At 38.7% G+C, this 24,851-nt stretch overlaps 1 protein-coding gene across 1 annotated transcript; it reads right to left on the bottom strand.

Annotated features, from left to right (window-relative positions):
• Nucleotides 1-234: 234 nt before the first annotated feature.
• On the bottom strand, nt 235-22,883 carry hck (HCK proto-oncogene, Src family tyrosine kinase). Its single transcript, XM_086159556.1, has 13 exons — nt 22,761-22,883; nt 19,832-19,958; nt 14,362-14,395; nt 13,794-13,887; nt 9,217-9,312; nt 8,549-8,652; nt 7,322-7,474; nt 6,093-6,245; nt 5,834-6,016; nt 4,622-4,698; nt 4,063-4,216; nt 3,799-3,930; nt 235-2,073 (listed from the first exon to the last, which is right to left on the bottom strand). The coding sequence occupies exons 2-13, from the start codon at nt 19,949-19,951 to the stop codon at nt 1,871-1,873; spliced, it is 1,503 nt and encodes a 500-aa protein (XP_086015682.1). The 5' UTR covers nt 19,952-19,958; nt 22,761-22,883; the 3' UTR covers nt 235-1,870.
• Between the last annotated feature and the right edge of the window lie 1,968 nt (nt 22,884-24,851).

Here is a 24,851-nt window from a genome sequence, read left to right as displayed (position 1 = left end):
AGTTGACATTTGAGGAATTTTGTCACTGAAACACACCATTGGGAGTCAGGCAACATGAAATTTGCATTTGGGAAAAAAAAATAGTTATTGAGCTTCAGGACAGTGATGGCTTGACACATTATTACAGCATAGGGTGCAGGTTCAGCAGGTCCAGGCAAAAAAAAAATCCAGATCAATTTACAGAAATAAAAAAAAAACATGCAAACACAACCACACAAAGCAGACCTCTAAGACTTCACTAAAATATAGAAAAAAAGCCTTTACTTTCATGCCAATTACATTTGATAGACAGTTATACCAGAAGAGTAAAATTTGTACAAATAAATTAATTTTATCAACTGAAAAATAAGGACCAGTAGATGTTGAAGGTTCTATGCATTTTCCATTACATTCCCAAGTACAGAATTCACATTTACTGGTGAAAAATAGCAGACAAGTACAAATAACATCTTTGCATCAAAGACCAGGACTTGTGTTTGTTTATGCGCAGACATTCTGAGCAAATGGATAATAATTTCTAAATCTAGAAAATGAGGAGAAACAAAACGCAAAAGGTAGCAATTCATAGTGATGTAAGTTGATGGGAAACAATGTCAAAGTAAAAACAAAGAAAAGAAAAAACCTGGTAAGTAGTCTTGTTTTTCATTGCACTGCATACTATCTCCTTCTGATGGACATAGACATCTGCTGGGGTTTTAAAAGGAAAAACATAAAACAAATCTATTTTTTTTCCATCCAGCTGCTCTCTAGTTATCTGTGAATACTGAATACCTATTTGTAAGTGCTTCAACGGAAGCAGTCGAACGATATCATTTGTATCAGTGGAAGTGAACATAATTCACACTGGGCTTCAAAAGGCAGGGAAAACATGACTGATGGTGTTCTTTGTCTTTGTGACTTCTCATATGGATAACGCAACATGCCAAAACAGGTCTGTCTGGAAAATATCGATAAACATATTTTACATAAGCCACTTCCAGTGCGTGTGCTGTCACAAGTCGTGCTCCTAGCTGACAGTTGCCCATGATCAACGGTCTTTTAAGCAATTTATGATTGTCATCTCGTACTCTGGAGCTTAGAGATCCTGCTGGATCCAAGGAATATGTGCATGAATAAAGTAAATATGTAAATGGGAAAAGGGTAATATTGTGTTCATTATTTGGCAAACCCGTAAAACTGAGTTGATCTTAACAATGAAGTGTCAGGACCATTCCTCATGAAACCTGAGGTTTCGATATTAGAGTAGCATTTTAACAGGAATAAATTTTGACTATTCAAAGAGAGCAAATATAATGAGAACTGGGAGCATTTTGTTATAAGAAAAACAAAGAAGGAAATGGGCCATGGTTTCAAAGTTCATCCTGAAAATAATGATTTGGAGTGAGAGAAGATTATTGGTATTCTTAAGAAAAACAAAACCAAACTGAACAAAAACACAGGAAAGTAAAGAAAAGCCTCCTTCTCCTAACTTGCCTCAGGAGTGAATTTGCTGCTTCCAGTTGACTAATGAAATTGATAGATATTACAACTTTATTCTGCTAGTATTACAACTATATTCATGTTCTATTACAACTTAATTGCCACTTAAAACCCTTATTTATTCATTGTTTTATTAAGTGAAGGTTTTATCTATTTTCCTTTGTTTTATACATTGTACCTTCACCTTGCGGTTCTTTCACCTCAGCCCTCATTTTCCCCCACTGGGGGGAAGGAGAGAAAATCATGAGATCAGTCTCACATTCCCCCAACAATGTATGTAAAGCCCCCTTGGTAGACACTGTGTGTCTGTGTGTCTGTCTGACAGTGTGCAATGAGGTGTGTCAAACCACATGGAAATTAGACTGTGTGTGGGAATGGCCATTCCCAGGTGTCATGGCTGTTGCTGATACTGGCTCTCTGTGGCAGTATAGAAATCCTCAAGGACACTCTGTAGGTAATCAAAGGTGGGACGGTTATCAGGTTTGTTCTTCCAGCACTGGAGCATTATTTCATAGAGTTCCTTTGGACAGCTCTCTGAACGTGGCATGCGGTAGTCCTTCCCCAGGGCCCGGATAACCTCAGGATTCGTCATCCCTGGAGGCAAAAGCACCATTGCTTTAACATTCCACCTTAAGATATTCTGAAGCACAACTGTCTATCTGACAATTTATTTATTATTTAGCCTATAATTGAAATTACCAATAGTAGGGTTTTTGATGAATGGATCTGTAGTGAAAAAAATGGTGATAGGAACTATCAGGATGCTCAATAATATCCCAATTTTAGCATGAAAATCAACTAAATGTTCAATGCCTTCATGAGAAATTTGAGACTCTTATTTGGATACTATATATCTTCATGTTTTTAAATATACATATTTTAAGTTGTGTTTGCAATGTGGTAGCTTTTAAGATTTATTATTATCATCTTCACTACACATTCCCCTACAGCAAAATGTTGTTTGATAACAGTCCTTTCACAGTTGCATAAGTATATTAAAAAAGAACAAAGTATTAATGTCATAAATTAAAATATAAATGATAATATTGGTATTTCAAAGTGCATCAAAATTAATATAAGAAAAAAGGATGTTCCCTATTCATTACTCAGTGACATGAATAATGAAAAATTAGCCCAAATTTGGTGTCATTTTCATTCAACATGTCATAAACAAAACCAGACACAATGTTGAATATTGAAGTGAATCGAAACTTTAGAAAATGAAGAAACCCACTCTGTGTAAATGTTGAGTAATTCTCACCTTTTATGCAGGGTGAAATCACTCAATTATTTAACTTATATCTGATAAATATTTAGCATACGACAACAATTTCACAAAAGTCCCTTTTTGGGGAAGTGAGTTGGGTGGAGGGGAAAAGAAGTCACTTTCTTAGCTTTGACTGCTGTGAGACAGCATGCTCTCTCTATGGACACATGGATTGTCACATTGTGACTTGAGTTTTTCCCAAAATTGTTAGTGACATCTAGATGCTTGACAACATGCTTTTTAAAAGAAAAAAAATTGTAATGACATTTACAGTCACTAAACATCCCTTTCATTACTTTTTCTCCAGCAATTTCCGTAGGGCAAATTGCATTGCAATTTCCACTTCCTCATTTGTTGTGACATTTGACTCAATAGCTCACTTGAGAAGCTCAAGTGTTGTCACTTGTCACTTCATTGCCAGATGAGCAAGTATTGCAATGCTCATCTTTCCTTGTAGGGTTTGTATCTCTCTGCTGCTCTTAAACGCTGTGCATTTCTGTCCTTAGTTTTCAGTAAGGTGGCCACAGGGGCAGAGAAGACCACCTGATTGAGGCAGGATTTGGGGACAGGAAGTAGTATACCAGTTGTCAGTCCAGATGGTAGATACACCTTCTCTGAAGGGTGCAGCAGTAAGCCTCTGCCTCAGGATGAAGTGGTCTCATTTAACTGACTTCACACTGCTACACAAGAAGTGTTTTTGCAAGAATCTGCATATTTAGGGGGTGAGAGCACCAATCTTGTGCCATATGTTACTGTTGATATGGGGCCAGTTTCATTAGAAATTGCTCATCTCAAAATTTCATTCATTTTGTCGTCTCCTGCATGATTCCTCATCAAGCCAATCGCAAGATGGCCCTGATGTCATTAACTTGACATCAGGAAGAAAAAGAAAAGTAAAAAAAGAGAGATACTCTCAGGTGCATTCTTTCCATCTTTGCAAGGGAAAGCCCTTTTGATTTGGTCGTTTAGTTGTGAAAAATGCTAAAAGAACAAAAACCCATCAGATAGGGGACAGGGGTGGTTTTCTTCTGGCTGCATCTTGAAGTTGTTACCTGGATATGGTGTGCGCCCATAGCTGATTATCTCTGTCAGTAAAATGCCAAAAGACCATACATCTGATTTAATGGTGAATAAGCCATAGTTGATAGCTTCAGGGGCTGTCCACTTGATTGGAAATTTGGCTCCTGGTAATTGGAGAAAATTAAAAACACTCAGATGATATATACACAGGAAGGCTTAATGCTGCTGTAAAACTTAGATGATGCATATTTCTGCAATTTCTCATCTCTATTTGTCAACATTTAAGATTTACACACCTTCTCTGGCTGAGTATTCATTGTCTTCGATTATCCTGGCAAGGCCAAAGTCTGCAATTTTGCAAACTAAGGCCTTATTGACCAGGATGTTGGCGGCTCTCAGGTCTCTGTGGATGTAGTTCCTCTGCTCAATGTAGGCCATGCCCTCTGCAATCTGCACCAAAGTAACAACATATAAATCACCTGAAACAGGCACAAGCTTAAGATTTGATCTTTGCTATAATTTCATTTTTCTAATGTGGAAGTTCAGGGTTGAGCTCATATAAAACCAGCTTTTCTTAGAGATGGCAAAGGGCATGCCATTGGGATTAGAAGCACTTTACTCCACTTGTTGGAAGTAATAACTAGCAGATTATTATTTGAAAGTCTTACAGATTATTAGATTGCTGTTTTACAAACTTTCAGGTACATTTCATAATCTTAAAGTTAATTTTTTCTTCATTTTCAGCTTTACCCATGGCATATATTATAGTTATCATATTAGAGTTACCATGGTGACACACCCCACCATTTAAGATGATATATTACTGCTTAACCTGAAGATTTAATTGGGTCTAACCTGAGCAGAAAAGTCGATCAGTTTGGGCAGCTGAATGCGGTTTCCCTCATCGGTCTTCAGGAAGTCTAATAAACTACCTGCGGCAACAAACACAATATAAACAATATGCAGAAGCAAATTTAAGAAATTCATGACAACAAACCGTCATAAATAATCCAATCTACAATGAAATAACAAATATAAATTGAAGTTATTGTTGTGACACTGAGTCACTACGTAATCCATTTTTATATTCATGTAAACGGTCTTTATATACCAACTTTTCTGTTACCCTTCCTGCAATGTGCAGTGCTTGTTATCCAATTGTGACATTTTTTTTTTCCAGCTTCCTATTTTTAGATATCCTCCTTTAACTGTTTGATGCCTACTCATTACGATTGAAGTTTTTAGGTCCTCCTGGAATCATCACATTAGGATGGTGTCCACTGGCAAAGTCTAAGCATGGGTGATGGAAAGAGACCCTTACTGATTGTTGAACCTCTGAGCCAAGAGGAACAATGTGGATTCCATCCACGTTGAGCAACAGTGTACCAGCAATTTGACACTTTCAAAGACCCTGGAAGGTTCATGGAAGTTTGGTCATCCTCTAAATATACTTTTAAACTGTTGATTTTGGAAGCACATATATGCCGTGGGATGTTCTGTGGGAGGAGCTACTGGAGACTGGAGTAGAGCCAATATTCCTTTGCAGAAGAACTTGAGGTGGTTTAGGCCACCTGTAGTAGCCTCCTGTTTGGGTTGTTATACAATCCCTCTGATGTTATAAAATCCTTTCTGGAATGGAAAGGCCTCAGGGTCACCCAGGTAGATCATGAGTGCATCGCTGGATGCAGGAACATTGTTCTGTTCATTGCCCCTGTGACAGGGGGCCAGGTAAAGAGTGGAACAATATTGATAATGACTTTCCTTATTTCCATTGTTCACAAATTCTCAGTGTGTGTTTTACTGATATTGAGGATTTTTTTTTGCAAATGTTCATGCCATTATCAATAAATCAACTTGGTTTTTTGTGAAATATATAGTCATATATTTGCATATATACATTTTCAAATTGATTAGAATCAAAACTTTCCTTACACTATAGATTCATGTAGTCTTCAATTTTGTATTAATAGTGGATTTTAGATGCAATAATCGCTGAAAACTCAGACTAGGCATTATCTTACCAAATTCTAGCAGGTGAAGTATGAAATGAGGCTTGGTGAAGCATACCTTTCTCCATGTACTCTGTGATGATATAAATGGGCTCTTCTTTAGTGACCACAGCGTTGAGTCGCACCAGTTTGTCATGCTGAAGGGTTTTCATTAGGTTGGCCTCAGCAAGGAAAGCTTCCACTGACATGCTCCCAGGTTTCATGGTCTTAACTGCCACTTTCGTGTGCTTGTTGTATGTGGCTTCAGACAAAACATTGACAGGTCAAGTGACATTCTGTACTTCAACACTTGAATCAACAGTGGCTGTCTGTCTTACCCATCCAGACTTCCCCAAACTGGCCAGCTCCCAACCTCTTCTCCAGTTTGAGTGATGATCGAGGGATTTCCCAGGCATCTTTCTCCCATGGCTTCTCAGGTTTGGGGTTCGAACAGGGCTTGATTAGGGCTTGACAGAGGCCATCTGCCTGCTCTGTATAAGATAGTATCCGTTTGTCTATATCTGTTCTTGATGTAGTTCCCAAAGTTGTTAACATTTTTATACATGTTTGTTGTTGAAATGTGAAGCAAACTGATGTACAGTCATTGCTGATTCAGTTGAAATGGTTGATTTTGGTCACTAAGGGACACATTACATTATTCACGTTCACATTATTATGCATCAGGAGTCTACTTCCCGTTTTTTCATTTGACGAATTCGAAAGAGCCGTGTTCTAATACCTGTTGGGTAAAATAGTAGTAAGATACTCTAAGATCTTGTAAAATAACACCAAATAAACACTGTTGGTCATTAACATGATAAATTTCATGTGAGGTACCAGGGAAACCGCGGTGCAAACTAACTGCTGTCTTCTTATAAGCATGGCAAACCAATATTATGATGCTACCATCGCTGTCTCCAGGGACTCTGTGTGTTTTATGGTAGATAAGGTTTTATTTAATTGTGTGTATTTTTATGTGTTTTTCATCAATTGCGCCATCCTGCTAACCCTGTTTGTTTTCATTTTAGCTATCTACCTATTATTTTACCACCCTGAGTCTCCCTGACAGTATTTCAAACTTTTTTCATATTGTTCTTTTTTTATTGTTCATGTCTACAGACTGTTAAATCACTTTGATTTGCAATATATGCAATCTTTAAATGCGTAATCAATGACATTCTACACCAACTTGACTACATCCTTTACCTTAATCACGCCACTTGCAGGTGGTGCTCCATATAATCACCACAGCGGCATTTTGTGTGATTGACAAAAAGTCTTTGTAAAATTTCTTTCTGAATAATTTTAATGCAGCTTGGTTGGATGCTCTTCATTTTGTCCACAAATTGTTAGAAAAACATGGTGTACTGGAAATTATGGACATAATTCACCATGTATTATTAAGGTTATTGTTGCGAACTAGCAATGGAAGGTTACAAGGGCACGTTCCCTTTAAGGGAAGCAGCAAGGCACAGCTGAGGTAAGGTTTGACATTACCAAAGGACAACAAATGAGAAATCAGTGTATGTATAATCAGTGGTGTGTAAGCAACAGAGGTTGAACTCACTGCTGTAGTGGGTGACCAGCTCCTGCAGGGTTACGAAGGTGCTGCGGGGAGAAATATAGAATCCTCCGCTGTCCAGCATGCGGATCTTGTAATGTTTGATAACACCACTGGAATTGACATCATTGCTATCCCTGATCGAGAGAGAGTAGCTGCCTGTGGGCCGAGACAAAGCACATCTCTTTAACATCCCTTCTTTTCAGATCCCTCATGGTCAGCTAAACTGGATACTTCGTTTGAAGCAATTTTAAAGGATTTCTCATTTAAAGTGAATCCCACTCAGATGTAATTTTGGACAGTTACTAAGGTTCCACTGAAGCACCACTTGAGGATTAGAAAACAACATGACAACTGCATTGTGCAGGCAAAACATCAAAACAGAAGTGTGTTAATGAACACACAGGTTACTGTAGCAAGGCATGTCAACTCAGTTACTTAAGAGGCCACCGATGAGTTATTCTAGCATTTACTAAGGTTTTTTTTCCATTTGCTTATATTTCCTTTTAAATGCAATTGAACCATGTACAAAAAAATCTTAGGAATCAGATCCAAATATGCTATTGAAGTATATTACAAATATAGAAGAATCATTGAAGTATAGAAGAATCATCCACATAGTGCACTCAAAATGGATTTTCTCATTGTTTAGACTGAGATATTTTTTGATTTTTTTTTTTATCACCAACAAGTACATGTGAGACATTTTGAAAAGTCCTATTTGCATATGTAATGTGTGATTACATATTTTGTGTATCAGAAGTAACAGTACTACATTCCAGTATAGCATTCATGTCATAGCCTATTACACACCCTGCCAAACACATAGAGAAAAACAAAAGAAAATGAATCAACTGACTCATGAAAATTTTAATGATGATATGTTGACTGTCACAAGTCTTTATCTAAAGGGTGACTACAGTTGTTATTAATTATAAGTAAAAATACTGTGCTGTCTTATAAGTACCATATGAGGAACATCTGAGTCTATTTCCCATCAGTGCATGGTATAAATGTTTAACAGAAGCACTCAGTTACAAGGCTTTTGTTACAGTTCAGCTTTACATTCACTGAGATGTTGTCACATCTTTGATGTTCAAATGTGTATAAGCCATTCCCATTTCTTTTTATTACATTTCTTGCTCCCTTTCAGGTGACTTTTATAACTTAATCGTCAGAGAAGAAAATCAAGATTCCTCCACGTCAGAGATATTGTGGCTTTGTTTTGCCTACCCTTGGTGTTCTCGCTGTCCCGAATCATGAAGGTGCCCACTGCGTTCTCAGGGGCCAGCAGCAGCCTCTCAGCGTCCCTCCTGCTCACACCCTTAAAATACCACCTGAATAACACACACACATTTGCACACAAATATCACCACAATGTTTTAATGCTCGTTTGAATTGTTCTGTTTCCATGATTCATTACACAAAAATACTGTTTTATCACAAACACAATTATTAAATATGGATCTATCAGTAAATTAGTTCCCCAGAGGTCACTCAATACACTTTCATATTTTTGGAGTATTAAAATTTAACAACTAATGCAAATTGTCAGGCTTTCTCACTGATTACCTTAAAATTACAATTGTGGGGGATTTTTTTTCTCCATGTTACAGTAGCCTCTCCAATTGTAGGCTACAGAATATAATTTATTCTTAGAATAAATAAAAAACCTTTATTTGTGCTGTATTTTGTATTCGTGGTTATTTCTCACAAATTATATGGGGATTGTCAAAAGGCTACTTGATTTCAACAGAAGAATTTAGATTTTGTATCATGGTGTTATGGATCAGACTACTTTCAGATTTATACTCAGAGTAGAAATCATACAAAAGTACATGAATGTTCAGGAAGATGCGCTATCTTCAGGGTGAATGTGAGTATCAAGAGAGGAAACCTACTCCTCGGTCTCCAGCGTGTCCTTGGCAACGTAATTACTGGGGATGAAACCCTCCTGGTCCGAACCAAACTTCCTGGCTCTCCACCACTCGCCTGACCTGGAAGAGATGTTCTCAGCTTTATACCTTTTCACCAAAGCATCTACCATGGACCATAAAAGACACATCTATCCATCTAGTGTTCTCGTACAGAATGTATGAAATGCTGGCTAAACACCATGATAAAACAATGCCAATGAAGGCGAACTTGTAGACAACATGGCCATTTACATGAAGAACCTCACAGACGAGTTGGTGAAAACTGTTAAAAAGGAGCACCAATGAATAAATGTGTTACAAGTGTGAACACCATTATTTTTAACTTACACTGAAGTTAACTCACAGGGAGTGATGCAATGATTATAAGAAGGAAAACTTGTATATGGATTGTGAACTTAATATTTATCATAAAGGTAACTAAAATAAATCACAAACAGAAAAGGTTAAACTTGAAAGAATTTGCTTTAAAGAGGCTACTTGGGGGCTACCACCTGCTCAGGTTGTAAGAGCAGTTGGTTCAGAACTGAACATTCCTGGTCTGATTCCTGAGTTATTCCTACCCAGTCAAAGTGTTGTTGAGCGAAACGCTCAGCCTCTTCCAACTACCTGTGTTTAGCTAAGCGGATGCCTGCTGCTCATGATTCATCCATGATGAGGTAAATGCGGATATAAAGTTTTGCTTTGTCGCATTGCATGTATAACTAAATATGACTTAAGAAATAGCTTTGTCTGTGGAGGTTCTGTCATCCAGGTTTATTCTTGCCTACATCTTCTTCTTGTGGTAATTCTTGTTAAAATCCTCTTTTTGTTGCAGTACTTTAATTCCAAGTCTCAGCCTCTTGGGTGGGAGGTGCAATGATTTCAAGGGAAGAAAATCAAGTCCGGTACCCACGAGAAGAAGATTTTGACAGCAATAAATAGCGTTCTTTGTCTTCATATAAGGTTCTGCATTGCAAAGTTTGTGCCGCAATCATATCTGAGTTGTTTTGCAGGCCCCCTGAGAGTATCTCAGAGCATTAATGCTGCTGGAGTCCATGAACTGAAATAACCTCAGTGTTGACAGTTTGGGAAATTAAACAGCTGGAAATGATTGCCCACTTCTTGCTCCCTGCCAGCCATGATGGTGACAGAATGAATTAAGCCCATGTGTAAAAGGAGAGCAGAGTTTTGAGTTGTTGGTGTAATAAATCTGCATTGTGTTGTTCTCAGAATCTTACCACACAACTTATAGAGGGTTTTGCATTTGTGGAGTAAGTATCTATTCATTCAGGTAGGTAGCACTGGTTTGTGCCTGTGGCCTGATTTCTGAATCCTTTTCAAGTTCAGCTAGCTTCAGCATCTCACTTGTTGTGGATCGCTGCAGGTGCCTGATGCAGGAAGGATGATTTGATGACCAAAAAACTTCTGCTTCAGGCAAGGGTCTTGTCACCTGGTCTGTAGGATTTCCTTTGTATGAACAAAACACCATTGCTCAGGCTCTGAAGACATGAAGCTGTTTTGAGTTGATCTTTCCAGGCCTGCCTTCTGCTCAGTTTTTCTTGTGGGAGGAGTATGTCCCATTCTGAGTTCTGAGGTAAATTCCCTTTAGAATGCTCTGTATTGGATCATAATCGGTGCCACGAGACCCAGGGGATCAAAAACACAGTTGACAGTAGAGAAGGTTCCACAGCAAGTGAATGGTTTGCTCATTGCTGAAGCAGGAAAGGTGAAAGTATCAGACCAAATCTCACATAGCAGACCTAAACTCCGCTGTGAGGGGGGAAGATTTTCTACTAAGACCAAAGTCTTTGTTAACTAGGCTGCAATCTTCTGACAAGAGGGCCTCAATGACTGCCTGACAGTTTGGCACAAACTTGTGTACTCAGAGATTTGATTCCACAAGTGAATTTAGCCCATAGACAACAGCAGATAGCCCATTGTCAAAGTCATGAACCTTCATATGGTACTCAATAACTTCTTTGCTGATGTAATTTTCTTGTGTCAGAGAAACTGGAGGTAGTTGTGGTGATCTTCACGCACCAAGAAACCATGAAACATTTGTTTGATATCTGCCAGGATTGCAACCTTTATTTACAGAGGCATAGGAGGAAACCAAGAAGGGAGTTATTAATCTATCCCAGCTGTCACTGGGCAAGAGGTGTACACCCTGGACTGGTCGCCAATCAATCGCAGACTAGCACGACTCATCTTCTTTTAGTAGTGGTACTAACTCATAAGCAAGAGTAACTTTGACAGACCACACAGTTCTTGTAACAGCCATTTCATTATGTTCTCCGTCCTAGCAGCCACCTGTGGTGGTGAAGGAGCCTTGAGTCCAAGGCCTTAGCTGAAATCTTGGGGAACTGACCAACTGCTGAAACTTTCTTTCAATGATTTGAGGTAGAGCATGGCGCTTGAATGGATCCTCCCATGCGAGATTCAAAGCCAGATAGGGGTTGTTTGCATGCACTTATGCATGTGCTTCACCTGTTCACAGGATTGTCTTTCCAGCCCTTTTGTAACTAGGTCTATGCTTGGGAGGCATGTGAGATGAACTTCACAAGCTGCACTGGTGAATGAGAAGGACCAGGCATGATAATTACCCGCTTTATCATCAAATTAAGATCGCCACAAGATCCCTTTATGATAAAATTCTCTTACAGAGATGGTGTGTTTGGGGAAATGTCCAGGAGCATATAACTGGAGATGTACTGTACCTTTCAGGCAACACGCAGACATACAAAGAAATACTGTCTTCCAGAGGAGGCAGGAACATAAGGCAACAAATAAGAGTGGCGATAGAAGAACACCGGCAGACTAAATCTTGCACAGACCATGTGAGAGATGCAGGTGAGAATGTAGCCAAATAGGATACTGGCAATGTAGGATGCTATTCGCAGGATAAGTGGGGACTGAGAATATAAGGAGGACAAAGGTAGAGCAGAGTACGAAGGGAGGAATGTGATATGTTTTTCAGGGAGGAGTTGGGAAAGACTCTGGGTGGTCAGGGGAAGCTTCCACATGACAGAACAACTACAGCTAATGTGATCAGGAAGACAGGCAGCAAGATGATTGTAGAGGTGACAAAAGCCAAACAAAGGGCACTTGATGACTCGACAGCAAGGAGGGTGAAAATGATTTAAAGGTTGAGGAAACAGAGACACAGGGATGGGAAAAATGTGCAGCAGGTTTGGCGATTAAGAGTGGTGAGGGAAATATATTAACAGGTACAAGAAGAGTGATGGGAAGATGTAAGGAGTACTTTGAAGACTTGATAAATGGGGGAGAGTGAACGGTAGAAGAGATAACTATTGTGGTGCACGAAGTAGCAGAGATTAGTAAGTGTGAAGTGAGAAGGGTACTGAAGAGGATGAAGAGTGGAAAGGCTGCTGGTCCTGATGATATACCTGTGGAGGTGTGGAAGTATCCAGGAGAGGCAGCAGTAGACTTTGACTAGATTATTCAATAGGATCTTAAGAGAGTGAGGGGATGCCTTTGGAATGGAGGAGATGTGTGCTTGTGTCCATTTTTAAGAAAAAGGGAGATTGTAGGAGTTGATGAGCTACAGAAGTGAGACGTGAGAGCAGAAGTGAGCATTTGTTAGCAGCAGTATGGCTTCATGCCAAGAAAGAGCAATGCAGATGCAGTATTTGTTTTAAGAATGTTGATAGACAAGTATAGAGAAGTTTAGAGGGAGCTGCATTGTGCCTTTGTAGATCTAGGAAAAACATGACAGGGCAGCAAAAGAGGAATTATGGTACTGTATAAGGAAGTCTGGATAGGTAGCAAAGTATGGAAGACTTGGTCAAGAGCAGTGAGACAGTGGTGAGGTGGGCTGCAGGTGTGGGACAAGAATTCAAGGTGGAGATTAGACCACATCGGAGATTAATTACGCCACTTCGTGTTTGTAGTGGTGATGTACAGGCTGACAGATGAGGTGAGAAAGAAATCTCCATGAACTATGATGATTGCAGGTGACATTGTTATCTGTAGTGAGAGCAGGGAGCAGGTGGAAAGCAGAGGAATGAAGATTAGTCGCAACAAAACAGAATACATTTTTGTGAATGAGAAGGAACGGTGAGGCTACTAGGAGTGTAGATAAAATAAGTGTTCCAGTACTTCGGGTCAACAGTCCAGAGGAGCGGAGAGTGAGGAAAAGAGGTGAAGAAACGGGCGCGAGCAGATTGGAACAGGTGGGGAAAAGGGTGATAAAAGAATATCGGCCAGAAAGAAAGGAAACAGAAAGGAGAGAAGAGGATACAGAGTATAGGGTTAAATGGAGGAAGTTTCACTGTGGCAACCGTTGAAGGGAACAGCCAAAAGAAGAAGAAATAGGTAAACAAATATAGACATACATTTAAAGATTGAAGTTAAAAAATATATAAATCTGTATATAAACTAAATGAAATAACCCCCCGAACGAGTCATGTCTTATGACCCGAGCCTATTATGTTATGCATTAGTGGCACGTGATGCTGGAGGTGACATCAGCACAGTCACATAAAGCAGTGGGTAGTGAAAAAATGAGATACACAAGCAATAAGGTCAGAGATGGTTCTCACTCCTCCAGGATCTGGAGCCGGTCTCCCTTCTTGAAGCCCAGGTCCCCTTCATGGATGACCTCATAGTCGTACAGTGCGATGACGATGTTGTCCCCTGCACCAGCATGATAAGTAAGAGTGAAGCAATGGATAATTTTTATTGGTTTTGTGATGTTGTTTTGCAAACAATTAATTGACATAGTTTAGCAAACATCTATCTAATAGCTGGGTTGATTTAGCTGATTTCCATATTTCCTTTAGTGAATTATTCATCATTGCAAAAGGTTTTTTTGAACAGTTCTTGCTTTAAAAAACATAGATTGTTTAATCTATTTTCTAAAAGCGGTTTTTAAAAGCTTGTTAAAGGTGTCTAATTTTGTTTCAAAATGCAAATTACTGAAGTTGTGATTAGTACTGCTATTATTATTATAAGTAGTAGTAGTTATAATTTTGGAGTTTGTTATCACAGTTTCTGTATTTCGTAAGAAAGGTAAACCTACAAAAAATACTTAGTCAACTGTTAAAAAAACACTTGGTTCATTTTGTAATGATTTCTTGTAAATTTATGCAACAAGTGAACTCGACTCACCCTCTGATGACTTTGCATTCGGGGATAATTTGCTCTGTGGACAAACACACACAGGTGAGTCCATTTGTCACATGTTAATATTTACATATATATCACTATAATCATCATCATTAATAACTTGTAATTAATGTAATAATGTAGTTATCAGTTAAAATAGAAAATTACAATCTGATGGGTTGTTATCCACTCTTCATTTCTTCAGCACTAAACTTCTAGAGCAAAGTGTTCAATTATACTATTCAATTGGCCACAGGCAGCCCAGAACCAATCCCAGAGAGGCCCAGCCAGACAGGCACTATGTTTTACAGGATTTAAGAAATTCCTACAATGTAGAGTTTTGATCTGTAATAGATTTACGGTCTGTAATAATATAGGTCCTACAGTATTACAAACCAAAAATGCAATGACACCCCACAGTCTTGACAACAATGAAGCACAGTTGTTTTCCAAAGTGGCTAATAGTGCGGCAAGCAGTACTGCCAAGAGTAGTCGCAAAGTACAAAGCCTAATACACATTTTCTTCGTCTCAGTAAAAATGTAAAATGTAAAAACAATGATGGAAACTGTTGTTTCAACACTATATGGACAGCCAAATACATGTTCATTTCACCCTCGCCCTCAAACAAAAACCAATATGTTCAATTTGCCATGAGTGTGTCGGGGTACTCAAGGATTATTGTGTCTAGGGGCACCACACAGAGACACCTAAGGAACTTCCACGGGGAATATCAGGAGAGAGTGGTAGAAGTGCAGCATCTTCAAGCATCTTACAGCTGGAACAGTACCGTGGTAGTGCGGACATGCACTACTCAAGAAAAATCTACTGCTGATTCCCTGTGTGTTTGGTGGATCTTGGCAAAACATAGAAGGCCATCTACAAGACTCCGAAACTACAAAAAGATTTTATGCTAGCCATTGTGAATAAAGTGATAAATGATGACAAAATGGAAACAAGTGTAACAGCTGCTATTAAAAATGTACCCTTGTCAGACATGTCAAACATCTGGAGGGTTGAAATTCTAGTTATAGATGTATTTGGAACATTGATGTCTGAACCACAGAAGGCTGGTATCATGTCTTTGGTAATGGATGAGTATGTAAACAGAACTGACACTCCACAATTGTGCTTATGCTTCTTATGACCGACAATACTTCAGATTTGCTATGCTTGTTGCCATCAGATTGACAAAAAAGTGATGAGACAGCCATTGAGAAGATTTCCCAAAGACAAATGGTGTGGCATGCTTGTAACAGATGGGACCTCATCCATGGCAGGTAAAGTAAGTGGACTCGCACTGGCGGCATGTTGGTCTGCTCTTGCACTTCAGATAACAGTACACTGCATTGTGCATCAGACAGTGTAGTATGCGGAACTTGGTGGGAACTTAAAATGACAATGGACACAATGGACAGTGTGATGGCTAAAACTTATTTTCATTAGTTCCTCATCAAGCCTCTGGCATCACTTATTCCCCAAGCTGCTGTCAGAAATGTCTGCTGAGCACTGTAGCACTGAAGTGCTTCTTTGACCAAAGTGAAAGTGGACTATTTCAAGATTGACTAAGGCACCAGCAGAATGCTGCTCTTTCCTATGCTCAACAAAAGCCTCTCATTGCAGGCACATACATATGGGATTTCCTTGTAAAGAGAAAATAAAATAGAATGAGTTGAAAGAGAATTTTGTTAGTCAACTAGATGGATTTGGTCAATCCACAGAATAAATTAGTTTTGCCTTAGATCCTTCATTAGTGCAACACTAAGGGGCTTATCTTCCCCAAGCAAAGGTGTTGGTCACCACCATAGACGAGGTGAAATTGCACATTAGGAAGTATTGCACAAGAGCTTCATACAAATGGCCCTGTGAAGTTTTGAACCGGTGTCAACAAGTGCTACTTCAATATTCATTAATTCAAAAAAATGCAATCTGTATGATTAGTATGGCTGGATGCACATACATGAGTGAATCAAGCTTTCCACAAATTATCTCAATAAAAAGCAACACTCACTGCTCCTGGGTTGAAAGCACTAACATTGTATGAGCAAAAAAAAAAAAAAAAATCACATCACTTCTACCACTGAGGATGTCAGCAGGATAATGTGGGATATGCACTTTAAGAGGATCCTAATAATACACGTTGAACAAACTGTAATAGTGGATGTCAGGGAGTTTGTGCACCTTTTCCTTCAACTAAATGCACTTGCTGATATTCTTAGCTCAGTTATGACTTGAAATGTTGTTTTTTTTTTTTTTCCAAAGGGGAACGAGTTATTGTTGCCACTTTTTATATTCCGTTTTTATGCAATTTGATATATGCTCTCATAAGTTGTGACCAATATGATTATTTATAGAATATATTTATTGTCTCCCACCCTTATATTTATTTAAATGTTATTAAAGAGAAAAAAAGAACCATTTCTACTATCGTAGGTCCTGCTAAATTTCAAGGCTGTTAATGTGTTTCTAATAACTTTTTGATGTGCCTTTGTCATTTGTTACCAAACATTGTTTAAAAGGGAGACACTGAATGACAAGTCCTTTTTTGACATCATGTTGATCTGTTGTCATTTAAACTCCATTTCTGGATTTCAAATTGTAGCCCAAGTGAATTTGAGCCAGCAGCATCAGAAGAGCTCAGAGGAGCAGAACTGGGAAACCCACAACCTCCTCTTGCATTTCCAGTTCACAAATTAATCTGACCATTTTTTCTGTGATTTACTGATCACAAATATTAGGGAGCAGCTTAATGTCAAATGATGTCAAAACATGGCTGGATATCCCAGCTCCATCACTATGTTCCTGGCCCATAAAGCGATCCCAAGACTATGACAATTTAGTCCTCAGTTTCTTCAGATTAATAAAAAAAGTGAACAAAAACTAAAACAACACAAAACTTATAAAAACATTTAAATGAAATAAAATTACTAATGAGCTAATACAAGTCAGCTGAAAAATTATTTGACCCCAGCTCCAACCAAAAAACAATCCCATAAACAAAAGTGTTGTACAAAAATATGATATGATCTGATACGAACAAGCTTACAGTTGTAAAAAAAATTCATGCTCCTCGAACAAATATATAATTTGTAATTTAATGTGCCCATTTTTTCCTTCTAATATGTGTTGTTCTGATTTGTACCTGCAGCCTGGCTCTAACGAAGTTCCATTTTTAAACCATCAATGGCAATATACTCCAATATTCAGTCTGACATATTTTCACCAGTTTCAAAATCAGTCTTATTTCTCCTTCTTTCTTTTTAAAGTCACTTCTTTTTTCCTAACAAATGCACGCACGCACGCACGCACGCACGCACGCACGCACGCACGCACGCACGCATATATATTAAAACCCACTGATTGTCAAATTTACTGTATCAACAAAAAGCCAAAACAAAACATTATTGTCCATGTAATAGACTGATAGCATATGACAAACTACCTGATTTCTGGCCTCGAATTACCATTTAAGTGTAATAAAAAAAAACTCTTGCCTGAATTGATGGCCCGCTACTACCCAGATAAGCCAAATTTGTGATAGTTGAGCGCATCAAATATTCCCAAAACATAGTGCTGTGACAAGCTCCAATTTTCGTGCTGTTACGACACTATAACATAAATAATTGGCTAAAACCTAGAGGACTGAAGAAAATCAGTTTTCGTTTTTAAATCATATAAAATACTGTAAAACAAATATGTGAGACTGATTTGTCTTGAATTTGATAAAACCTGTATTTATTAACCTTAGGGTCTTAGTAGTGTTTGCAGCTGATGAGTTGCTTCCTGCTGACACATCAGTTGGGAAATGCATATCCTTCAGAATACTCGCAAAAAGATATTCAGCGCATGACAGTACCATTCAGTGGGCTGTGTGTCTAAATATGTAAAAAACAGAAACTAAACACATTCCCATGCCTGTCTTTTTAGAATGCCTGAGGTTTTTTTTTGTCCTGAGGTTCTGAATTCAGGTGGCTGATGTGACAAGTTTCAGTGCTGCAAGCAAAAAGGTGATGTCATGAGTCGACCGTGATGTTAGAAGGACTCGTATGAGGACAGATATCACTGTTGTATATCATTATACTAAGCTAAAACCGAAGTATTTTATTGCGCGTTCTTTACAAATGCATAAGAATCATAATCTTTGATGCTGTGTAATATATGTTGAGCCATTCAGGAATTGTTGCGATCTTGTGAAATAAGAAGGTTTTTGATCACTGTATCTTTTTCGACACTTCCTCTTTCTTCAATTGGTTAAAGTTAGTAGTTTCATTTGGGAAGCAGTGACCAGAAGACCCGAATCAGCGTCTCTATGCAAATATATAGATATGCCAAGAGGCGCCAGACATGCAGGGAAACTCACCACACTTGTTTCCATCAAAATCCCTTTTGTCTGACTCAATATGCTCAGTGGTGCAAGTCAGGGCAGTGGCTCTTCCAGGGCTGTACAGAATTCGTTTAAATTTAAGTTTGTTTAAGCTGTGAAATCTTGATATTTTCTTCTTGAGTTATTTAGGATTTGATACTTTAAATATAAATTTTCAATATTGTCCTAAAAGTAAAAATCTGTGAAATATAGTGATAATTGGCAAGTCATTAAGACATCAGAAAGCTGACAAAAAGGGACTTTATATAAAAATCACAAAGAAAATTGTAAAAGGAGGTTATTACATAAAAACAATGAAATTAAAAATCTTAATGGACAATTCAATCAGAAAAGTAATCAAAACTTACTTTTGTCTTTTCGGAAAGCAATTTAAAAGGTAATAGCAGTCATGATGAGATAGATTTTATGGAAATAGAATAAAACTGGTCTTGGTAGAGAGCCACATAACTACTGTATTCATATTCCTCAAACAAAAAAACAACACAGGATGTATAACTTGCTAGTATTTGCTATTCAGTGTCGCCGCTTGCCTTGCCCCGTGACAAGTCGCAGGCTTGACGTATGTCGAGCATGAAAAAAGAGACTGAAACCGTCAATATAAAATAGTGTCCTTTTTTTCCCAATAACTGTAGGCATGAATTTAGCTGAAGAGCAATTAGCAACATGTTGTTGGATAGCTTTTAAATTTCCCCACTGTGGGACGATTAAAGGCACATTCTATATAATAGATACATGCATATTGACATGTAAATTATATGTCAAATATAAGACTTTGACAGATCCGATAAGTTTTCTTCAAACAGCTCAGCAGGTGAATACTAGCTGCATTAGCATCCTGATGATGCACTAAGTTATTGATGATTTTTGGTTGATGTGATTATTTAGTGGAAGCTAAGTATCTGCCTGTTATGATCCACTGGTAAGTGGGACCAGTTGTAAACAAAGGATTTTATAGTCAAATCACCTTTCAGGAAATAGATTTTCCTGACTATCAATGTTCTTGATAAAATAAATATCCCTCAGTGAAGTCCAACTCTAGTTTCTGTGATAATGTGTTAAATGCCAATGGATGTACAATTTACTGTGCTTACAGTTTTGCTCCCAGTGGTTGGATCTTTCACGTAATGGCCGGTATGTGTGCCGTTCTGAAGTTCGTTGCTGGATCCTTTGCCCAGAGGCTCCTCCTCCTTCTTGGAATTTACACAACCCATGTTGCTTCTGTAGGGAGAAACAACAGGAGGTTCAGAAACAGCAGGAGGCTCAAGCCACTCACATGGTCTGGTTGTGGTAAAATAAAAAGGCAAAAAAACTCTGCCAGAAAGAAATGTATCAAATGCCTGACAGACGTAACTCTGTGGATTTTTTCCACAGTGATGAACATCACTGAAAATGATCAAGACAGAGGACCTAAAGACCTAGAAAAAATCCTCATTAAACTAAGAACCCTAAAATACCAAAAACAGGCAAGTTAGTATCTTAACATTGGTTCTCAAATGAATGAAATAGCCATTAAGAGTCTTGGATCATCACTGTTTTCAGGTATATTTTGCTATTGCTAATTTCCATATTATTAAATTGTAATTTTCTTGGGAATTTTTGCAAATTTTCTGTAAAAATTTTTAGGGCTCAAAAGACCACACATAGTAAAAAATACTCAAAATAAATGGCATCAGCTGCCAGATATATATTTATTGTTGTAGCAGGGGCCTTGTGATACATTAATTTAAAAATATAAAGTGTTTTTTAAAACCCAGGTGACAGAATTAAAACTGGAAAACAAAAATAGAAAACAGCTGATAATAGAGGATTTTAATGCACACCAAGCTATTTACAAGTCATTAGGATCTGCTTTTGCTTCTCTTTCTTCAACCTCCTCTTCCTCTTTCTCACCCTCTAAATAAAATGATCATTTAAACAAGTGCGCCCGACGTATTTGGCGACAGAGATGTAGTTTATTTCTATAATTTAAAAAAGGAAGTCCTGTAAGAAGAGGTTTTCTAAATGCATTCATATTTATCATATAAATACTCACACACATGCACACACCAAATCCCTCATGATCGTCTGTTATTAAATGGTCGAGTCAAATTTCCCTTCATTATGTTAAGTATATCTTCACTTTACTAATTTTGTCTACGGTTTTAAAATTTGAATAGAAATACATTTTGAATATTATGAAAAAACACAAATTTCTAGGTCTACATGATATTTTCAATCACTGTGATGATGATGAAGGTACTGGATAAAAGCTTAGAGGACACGCCATAAAATTACTTCAAATGGCAGTGAAACGACATCTATTGAAAATGGCAAACAGCTTGTAACTATGGAAGTTATTGGGGGACGCTGAAACAACAGTCATTTTTATCTATCATCCATCCATTACCCAAATTTAAATCACATAGGCAGATTATTGCTGTTTAACACAAAAGGATGCGGCATCAGAGGCTGGAGGGTGCTGTTTGGCCACGAGCTAAATTTACATTAACACCAACCACCAGGTTTGGTGACCAGAAATATCTGACTGCACCTTTGTCACAAAACCATTTTGTTATCAGTTTTGTCAAGCAGCTTGATCAGCAGTGACCTCTTTTCTGTCCCTGTACCGAAACTGACTAACAAAGCATTGGAGGAGAACTGTATCATGCAAAATAATGAACTCCAGGGCTGGGATGGTCCAAAAGCAGGAAGGTGGCTCTGGCCTTGATAATCTTTAGCTGTGTGACAATTTGTGGCGTGAGAGTGCACGCTCTGTAAAGGTTGTGTGTGAGAACTGGTGGGGCCTAGCGTGCACGTGGGCTGGAAAAGTTTTGCCTACTAATTGGTTCACAGCTCAGGGCGGCTTCAGCTCTGTCCTACCTTTACGTTCAATATTTTGGTTAGCCACCGAAGTAAGAAACTGTATTTAGATAAATACATACATAAATAAATAATAAAAATATTACTAATAATAATAAAAATTAATCAAGAAATCACCGTTGGGTTATTTTTTGCCTAAATAAAAAAGGCCTGACATTTTGCAATAAATGGTCAAAAAGAGAGGCATAGAAATTACTTTGAGAAAGCGACAGCTTTCCCATCTTCAATAACTAAATTAATACATAGGCTGAATACTTGTTTATTAAAGTAAAACACCAGTACAAATTTGATCCACTGGATGATGAAGAAACTAACAATGAGGGAAATCAAAATCGCTCCAAACATCCTTCAGTACAACTCACAGGCAGATGTGGGGCCGAATGTTTTCATCAACCTCCACCAGTTCTGATTGGCAGCTGGAGTTAGAAGTCAAATTTCCTGTACCTTTATATGACTGTTCCTTTAACAAGTAGTTTTTATTTTTAGAATATAACCACTCAACGGCTCAGTGACCAACATGCAAATGTCAAGTTAACAATGCACAGCAGCAGCAGCAGCTGGTGAGTGCATCCGGACATATCGCGATGCCGACTGTTACTTTCTGAAACAAGGTGTCAAAACCGACAAGTCAAGACAATCTAACGGAACCACTGACCACACAACCATATATATATATATATATATATATATATATAGTGGACAAGTTAGTTTTCCATATACGCGTATAGAATTTCGGAACAGGTGTGGACAATCAAGACTAATCAAGCAGGTGTTAGCAGTCAGCACGTTATCTTGGGTATTTGCTACAGAAATGGTAGAAAACTCCGAAAAATAGTCACCTCTCTTTGTTCGTTCTTTCGATGTGCATTTGAATATTTTGACTTGACATCACACACACCAAAGATAAGGGGTTTAGAGACAAATTGAGGTTAGAACATCATCGGCATTTATAATAAACTCGTCCCCCGGGAGCAGCGCAGCCGGTCAGCGGGTGACGGTTGCCTCGGCTCTTAAAGTTCCTCTTTTTTTTCCAAGTTATCTTAATTCTTTATTTTCTGAACATCCGTGTTATCCGTTTCTCCACCGGCGCGCTCCGTTGTCCCTTCACAGCGACAGAAAATACATGTATTGAGATAAAATTGAAAAATAAAAGAGACTTACCGCTTCGAATCAAACCTCTCGTCGGATGTTTACGGAAGGCACTTGGGGTTCGAAAGCCGCGGATGGGGCCCCTCCCGCCTCCGCTGATGTTTGCGTAACGCGCTGGACGGCGCGTATTAAAATAATGGCTAGACGGCCGCCGTGCGCGTCATCTGGGGTTGGAGGCTGATGGTGGGAGGTTCGAGGTTGTCTGTAATAAAACAAGATCTCAAGCTGCCAGCTCTTCAACTGTAATCCTTAATCAACAGGCGGGATTAGAAACAGAGCTGCTCCCGTAACCCCAGCTGTGTGCGCTTGTTGGCTTGCATACGCGTGTCAGGGATTACAATGCACAGATGCATTGTGTGTTCTTCTAACCTGATGCTCCGACCATTTCTGAGGTCAGTTCTTTTCCAACACCAATCTAAGCGTCTATTAATAAAATGAGTATAACACACAGTTGAGGTGGCCAGCACGGTGTGATCCTGAGCTTCGAACCCAAATAAAGTCACAACACTGTTGACAATGGTTGGTTGAGGATTAAATGATTTCAGCAGAACAAGACAAATGCCTAGTATTGTATTTTTGTGACACAGCTGGATGACACGCACAGACAAACACGCATGCACAGAAAGGAATACACAAATTTTAGACTTATCTTGATTGCCAATTCTATGTTTTCTTCTTTGACCGATCTAGACATTATGGACGGGACAACCTTTTCCCCTCTGTTTCCAATCCAAGGAATTTAAAAGATGAGGATAGATCTGCCAATTGCAATTTGATGCATGTGGATTATTAATTTATTCTGTCATTCATCATTTATCCATCCATCCATCCATCCATCTATCCATCTTCTGCCACTTATTCTGCACACAGGGTCACGGGGCTGCTGCTGCTGTTGCTTATCCCAGCTGTCATTGAGCGAGAGGCAGGGTTCACCCTGGACAGGGTGTCAGTCGATCACAGGGCCACATGGCAGAGATCGACAACCACTCTACGGTATGGGCAATTAATGGTCTCTAATTGACATGCAGCATGTTTTGGGGTTGTGGGAGGAAATCAGTGAACTTGGAGGAAACCCACTCAACAAGAACATGGAAACTCCACGCTGAAAAAAAATCCTGACAGAATTGAATCTTCTTACTGTGAGGCAAAAGTGTTAACCACTGCACCACCTTTTAATTTTCTTAATGTTTGTTTCATGGGCACTAAATGGTGATGAAAGAGGTCGAGGCCCCCAAAGCCACATGGTTTTATTTCCAGAGGGCTCATCAGCATCCAGGGCAACCGTAGCGCCTACTGTGCAATCCTAAATGGACTCTTATTGATGGATATATCGAAAGGATAGTAATCAGGTGTCATTCAGCTCTGCAATGTGATTTTTCATCCGCTGAACATAGATGGGAGGGTTTGGAAGAGAAAACGGGATAAAATCAATGTTACCAGGATTTATTTTGTGGAGAAATCGACAGTGAACAAATAATGACAACATGCTATCCAGCTGTGGTATCATTTGATTGGTGGTGTGATCGCATTCAAGCCAGGTTATTTATAAGTTAACATCAGAATCCATCGTTCAAGGGTTCCTGTCGGTCTGAAATCAGTTCTGACAGCCAATTAGACAGCCCTATTACTCAGACAATAACTGCTATGTCAAGAACAAGGTCAGTAGCTTATAGCAGATAGAAATGATGAGTGGCTGCATATAGTGGGTACATGATAACACCGGAGGGGATGTGTTTAAAAATTGTTTTCAGCTCCTTGATTCTTGGCTCTTCGTTTCTTGTCGAACATTAAAGTGGGGAAGACGAAGAAACGATATGTGCCGGGAAGCATACGGACAAGCAAAGGTCTAAAACTCAGAGAGACACTGATGTGGCACAACGTCAGGTTTTGAGGGGTTTACTGCCTAGTACCGTGTCTGAACATCACGATGGGTTGATCTGCAGACACGCAAATCTGCTGTAGCCCACATAGGAACTTGTTGTGCAAGTTGACCCATACCTCCGGAAATACGTAACTACACATTGTATTGACACAGATGCCAAATGATAAACTCAAATACAGTGATGCGTTGAATGCTCCAATTTGTGTTGGTGATTAAATTCT

The sequence above is a fragment of the Fistularia commersonii genome, chromosome 14 (genome assembly GCF_037954325.1).
Source record: "Fistularia commersonii isolate RoL2024-O1a breed Wild chromosome 14, RoL_Fcom_v1.0, whole genome shotgun sequence".
NCBI lineage: Eukaryota > Metazoa > Chordata > Actinopteri > Syngnathiformes > Fistulariidae > Fistularia > Fistularia commersonii.
This window is presented reverse-complemented; position numbering and strand designations above follow the sequence as displayed.